The sequence below is a fragment of the Acyrthosiphon pisum genome, chromosome A2 (genome assembly GCF_005508785.2).
Source record: "Acyrthosiphon pisum isolate AL4f chromosome A2, pea_aphid_22Mar2018_4r6ur, whole genome shotgun sequence".
NCBI classification, from domain to species: domain Eukaryota; kingdom Metazoa; phylum Arthropoda; class Insecta; order Hemiptera; family Aphididae; genus Acyrthosiphon; species Acyrthosiphon pisum.
Window position 1 is genome coordinate 81,571,630 of NC_042495.1, and position 6,501 is coordinate 81,578,130.

The 6,501-nt window shown below is 30.5% G+C and overlaps 3 protein-coding genes across 5 annotated transcripts in view; 1 reads left to right on the forward strand and 2 right to left on the reverse strand.

Annotated features, from left to right (window-relative positions):
- The window catches only part of LOC100167588 (kelch domain-containing protein 10), a 7,288-nt gene extending 6,982 nt beyond the window's left edge, over positions 1-306 (forward strand). The window contains exon 6 of the mRNA XM_001951848.5: positions 22-306. Within this exon, the coding sequence (XP_001951883.1) occupies positions 22-215 (194 nt within the window). The 3' untranslated portion in view covers positions 216-306. The remainder of the gene's footprint in view (positions 1-21) is intronic.
- The window catches only part of LOC100160060 (protein gustavus), a 126,426-nt gene that overhangs the window by 75,288 nt on the left and 44,637 nt on the right, over positions 1-6,501 (reverse strand). The window lies entirely within an intron of this gene.
- Positions 1-6,501, reverse strand: part of LOC103310179 (chromosome transmission fidelity protein 8 homolog) — an 85,465-nt gene that overhangs the window by 34,078 nt on the left and 44,886 nt on the right. The gene's annotated exons all lie outside the window — the stretch shown is intronic.

Consider the following 6,501-nt stretch of genomic DNA (forward strand, 5'->3'; position numbering starts at 1 on the left):
TAATTTCTGACGATGATATAGATATTAGAGGTGGCCGTTCAAATGATATTACTAGTGCATGGATTATGATACCCAAATTGAAAGTCATTTGTTGGGAAGCAATGGTTTATTATTTCAAAGAACAGATGTTTGAATCTAGTGATGAATGTCTAAAGAAAATTGGTTTGCCTCAAGAATACTATGAACGAATAATTGAAGCGCGTAGAATTTGTTAAATTTAGTTCATTTATAAAATACATTTCTTCATTAAAGTTTTTTAGAACACTAATATTGTTAATATTAAATGAATATTTTTAATGATTTTATAAAAGTCTTGGTTTTTAATGTCAATTGTATTATATATATCATTATGAAATTTGTAGACGAATGGTGTATAATCATAAAATATATAATATAATGTTTTAAATATGATACAATTTGTATTATTGTTCTTTTTTATTTTATTTATAAGAATTAAAAAAACATTTATTAGATATAAATGGTAATTTGTATAAATCTGACTTAAACTGGCTTAACTCATCAACATAATTATTGTCATTTTATTTTTAACATATTATAATTGTTTAAAACTATTGTGATTGATGTATTCTTATATGTATTATTGTATTATAATAAAATTGATTTCCAACAATTGGTGAATTTTGTGTCAAAATAAAAATTAATTAATAATATTGTATATTCACATCAGGCTAACCAAATTTTGAGTTACAAAATTGATTGGTGGGATTGTGAGAGGAGGGAGATGCTACATTAGACCTTGTAGTGTAATCCTCTTAAGTTTTGAAACCCAAAATTGGTATGGCATTCACAGTGTTGAATTTTATACTTCAAAAAGAGTATCATGATACAAGCATTTTGTATATCTAGATACAATATTCATTGTGAAAGAATAAAAGATATGATACGTTATAATTTTTCAAAATTAAATTTCTAAATATAATTTTATGATAAAATAAATAATAATTTATAGAAAAAAATATTACAATACTTGCAGATGAGGTGGAACATTTGTGGTGAATCTAAAAAGATCAGAGTATTTATTTTTTTTTTTTAAGGCAAGTCATATAAAATATGTTAGGTTCTCGAGAAAAAATTTAAAAAAATGAAAGGACTTATATTATATTATTTATTAAAGTAACCCATTAAAAAATAATTAAGACGAAACAATTATAAATAAATAAGTGAAAATACGTGAACACAGGGGCGGATTTACCCATAGGCCACCAAGGCACTGGCCTAGGGCGCAATATTTTTGGGGGCGCAATTTTTTAGTTAATTTTTACTTTTTAGTTTTTCATAATTTCATAATTCTATTTACTTAAATTTACATTTTATATTAATTTTTTTTCGTATACAACTTGCATGAAACTGGAGAATGGCTCACGTAGTCACGTCGCAGTAACGTTTTAATTTATAATAGCTATAATAAGTAATAACCTTGCCGTTTGAGTTTAATCCTGCGACCAGCGCGCTCCGCCACCGCTAGAGCTTCGACATCGACACTCGACGAGGCAGTTGCCGCCTGCCGGCGTTGCCTATGTTAATGCATGGGTGATGGTATACGGGCGTGCGGCGTAAACACGTACAATATTGTGAATGGCGCATGCGCAAAACGCCAGCCAAGGCGGTAAAATAGACTGCCTCGAGCCGCCGAGTACGTTACTACATTGTATATAGCCGCTCTACTAGCTAGGTGGGGCCGGTGGGGGACAGCTCGCACAGTGCTTAGTGGAATGACCCGCCTCACCCCGCACCCGGCACCACAATATTAGAATACTGAAATTAATTCTGGAAATCAGGTGTTCTTGATAAAGTAATTAATAATAATAAATATTGCGACGACGCGCGACGCTGGCACTGTCGCCCGTCTCCTGTATAGTGCATACTGCTCAGAAATCTGCTAATCGATTACGATTATGGATACTAGAGTGCTCATCACCAAATCATAGATAACTTTGCTACAGATAAATCAAGGCACAAAATGATTTAATTATTTTACAAGTATACAAAATATGTACCTATGCAAAATTGTATTAATATTTATTTGTTTAGTCGGTATGTATATAAATACCTAAATACAATTTTTATAGTTTTGTTTTATTTCATGGAACATTACTCCCCCCCCCCTGGTAGCACGCCAATGTACGGGGGGCTAGTTTTGTAATGCCTAGGGGCGGAAAAATGGTAAGTCCGCCCCTGCGTGAACAGCCTTGTTGCACACGGTGACACAGAACGACGAAAATGGTTTATAAGTGCGAATGGTACATTGTACGCTGACAATCTGACATTATATTGTTTATCTGTACTTATGATTTTTTTGTTTCTATTTAATATGGAAAGACCTATACGGCTACACTCATATCATAGAACAACAATATTGTTATGTAGTGGATTCCTATTTTAATAGAACGAAAATTCCTTCTCAGTTTTTAACTATTTACTGTATGTTGATGGGTATACGAGCACCTTAATTTAATTGTATAATATGTTTTTTAGACTTCCTATCTTATAAATATAACATAGACAACAAATAACAATGTTACATTTATTTTAAGTTTTGAATGTTCTGAAAAATGCAGATCGAAATCAAATTTTTATAACTTGAAAGTTCTAAGACAGTTATGCAATACAAAGCAGGCAGTGGCGCCGAACACATGTATTAGGTGTGGCAGCTACCACACCTATTTTAAGGGGTGGGTGTACCCCCAAATATGGTGGGTAACCGAAATCCTATGTATAAAAATATATTGTACAAATATAACTATATAAGAAAGATGACTTCCTAGTGTGTTCAGTGTTGTAACGTGCTGCGTGCAGTGTGCACTGTGCGATAACGTTAGAAATAGCCAATAACTAATTAATAATTTAATTAATAGATTTACCATTACGGCTTCTAGTACCTATTTATAATCAATAGTGTTGTGTAAAAAGCACGAATTAAGATATAGGTACCTAATGTATATCACGGCTATAGATAGTACTATCTTTAATCGTGATGTATAAATTAATTCGTGGTAAAAAGTCAAAAATCTCTGATAATACAGTACATTTACTATTTTTATTTTACAAGTGATAAAACAAATAGTACCTATCAACTGAAAAAGTGGGGTTGATGGCCCCCCGGTACACATGAATGAATTTTATTTTACAACGATTTGTGATTTTATATTTTATTTTTATTTTGTGTCTGCAATCACCTATTATGACATTAAAAAGGGTTCAAATTTCTACTTCAGCATCTTTTCTGATAGGGAAGTGAATCTAGTTGGTACTTTGTTTGGTCAAAACTCAAAAGTAAAAAAGTTCCCAGTAATTTTCAATAGCGTCGTGAAAAACAAAAAAAAAAAATTAACAAATATAAAAATAATTTTTACACAAAACAGTTATCGACAAAATCGATTATGTTTTTCTATTGTAACTCAAATATGAATAACCGTAAAAACTTTATATTTTGATAACATTTTTATATGATATAAGAATATCTATAAGAAAGTCAAATTAAATTTTTGTGATAGTTTGAAATTCAAATTTTTACAACATTGGATATTCACTCGATTTCTCATGTAGCGATTTCCTTATTTTGTTGTAATTCAAAAACGAATAACTGCAGATACATGAAAATTTTACTGAATGTTTATATTAGCATTTCCTATACAGCATACAATTTTGAAAATATTTTGACTCTTTTTGAGCTGTTTACGGACATTTTCAGTTTTAAATTTTTTCAGTTTTTTTTTCTATAAATATCAATAAAGATTTATCTGTTGGGCCAAAAAGTGTATAAATTTAATACAAAGCTCCTGATATATTGTTACAATATCAGTTGCAAAATATCAAAAATACATAGGCACAATTTTTTTTATGAGCATTTAAAGATCAAATTTTGATAAAATGTATCAAATTTTAATTTGAAAAATTATTTTGTAGTTAAAAATGTATAAAATGTTAGGGCATTTTTAAGTTTTTTTAGAACATTAAAGTCATCAATAATAATTATGATATTCAACCCAGAAAAAGCCAAGGGAGGCAACTGCCCCAACTTGCCCCCAGTGGCGTAGCCAGGGGGTTTTTGGGTGTTTGACCCCCCCCCCCCCAATTGACATTTTCCCTCCTAATAAATATATTGTTTATAGGGTTTGGGACTGCTTGCAAGTTATAAATTTGTCTTATGAAATGACGAAATTAAATACAAAGTTTGAATTTGCATAATTGTGTAATTTTTAACTTAAATGTACATGTCGGGAAAAATTATATTTGGATAACATTGAAAAATATCTTAAAAAATATTATGTTTGGTTAGGTACAATAGGCAATAATTTTGAGATTTGGGGAGGCCGAAGCCTAATATCATACGCTATTATAAAATTGAATAAGCTTAAAAAATAAGTACCTATATCTAAATGTTTGGGAGGGTTGGAGGGACGTTAAAGTTGTTGGTGGAGCTTGGCTACAGTTGGCCCTATGTTCGCATATGTAAGATTTCATAAGTCTCTTTGTGACAAAACTGTGTTTAAAGTGTTAAAAAAATAATTGACATCTAGATTGTAGATTATACGAATGAATGAACATCATCAGTACGTGTTCATTTATCACTGTGTTCGCATATCACGTTATTCGTTATTACTTATTTATTAACCTAGTATTGTATGCCAGTATTTTTAAAAATTGAGTTATAATTTATTTATTTATCAGGTTGATATACCTACTTATTTTTTAGTTTTTTATTACCAAAATTGCAATATGTTTTATGATTTTTCAAAATAATATACAAATGTTACTACATATGTACATATATTTAAGCATATTTTGAGAATTTTGACAGCATATTTCGATAATTTTTAGTGCAACAAGTCAAGTTCTGAACCCTTAATTTATTTATATACGAAAACTGTAAAAACTTGGTTTTAATCTATACTTAACCCCCCCCTCCATTTCATAATCCTGGCTACGCCACCGCTTGCGCCCCTGCGGACGCCCTTGGTCGCAACCGACGCCTTAATGCGCTTTGCCACTCCGTCCCCCATTATTGTTATTATAATATTATTATGACGTATAAACAGTAAACACTATGTCACATTGTCGCATATAACATTGATATTATACTGTGTTGGCTAGCATTGTTTATTGTTGTCAACGATTGTGCCTATACACTGTTTAATCGAATAGAATTAGTTTATTTATATTGTAATATTTCAACAATAAATTATTTCCAATAAGAACTTATCTTTTTTTAAGTTTGGTATTTATATATAGAGTTTAAACTAAAGTAAAGCAAAGTAATGTTTTAAATTAATTGAATTATTTTTCCTCGACTTAAAATAGCTGCCAACACAGTAGGTACTTAGCGTGCTAATTTCACGCGTGAAGTGATATTCCGTCAACCAATTAAGATGTGGCTGCAGGTCGTAGTTTGGATTGCATTAATTAAAATTAATTTTACAATTATAGGTGCACTCAGTGCTCGAATGAGGGGGGGGGGGGGGTGCGCAGGGGGACGGAGCTCCTCTACTATTTTATTTTTTTTTTTGCGTATCCCAACTATTTTTTTTTACTTGGACGGGGGAACGGACCAAACTCATGCCCAAAATAATTTTTATTAAAATTTAGGGTGGATTTAAATTGTTTTGTCAAAGATAAGCCTAATGAATACCTAGTAATTTGAAATTTTTTAATATAAAAATATTTTTCATCCTATCTATGGTTTTGACTATAAGTAATGTTTAACCTTTTTGACTCGCGATCTACTGTTTTTGTAACAATATTTTCTCGAATCGTGTCACCTTTGTAGGCAATAAAAGAAAAAAGACTAAGCTGCTAATTTTGCGTAATTTCCCATGCATAAATGTGCGCAAAACATTTCCAAAAAAAGTTTCAATAAACATTTGTCTAAGTTTGGAATCACAAATAAGGTCAATTTATTGATTTTAGTAGACATTTTAACTATATCATTATATCTACTGTAAAATATGATTCTTCAATTCATTCATAACTTATTCGAATCCATGATTTATAATTTAATAATAAACTTATTTTTTTTAAAACAAAAAAGACTTGTCACGACCCATTTTTATAGATTACGCGACCCAAGATTTGGTAGCGACACCGCGCGGTTGAATACCACTGGTTTAGATTTCTTAATACCTTGCTACTTTTTGTATTATTGGTTGTTTGTATTTATGCCTAGTTTAGTAGTTCGCAGATATTTTGAACCTACAATAAACTATTGTATTATAAAATATCTGAAAAAAAAAAAATAAATTATAAATTATGAATTCGAATAAGTTATGAATGAATTGAACAATATGCACACTTATGCACGGGATATTACGCAAAGCTCAAGTTTTTTTCTTTCATGACTTACAAAGGTGACACGAGTCGCGACAATATTGTTACAAAAACAGTGGATCGTGACTCGTGAGTCAAAAAGGTTGAACACTACTAGTCATAACCATAAATAGGATGAAAAATATTTTTATATTAAAAAATGTAGAATTCATTAGA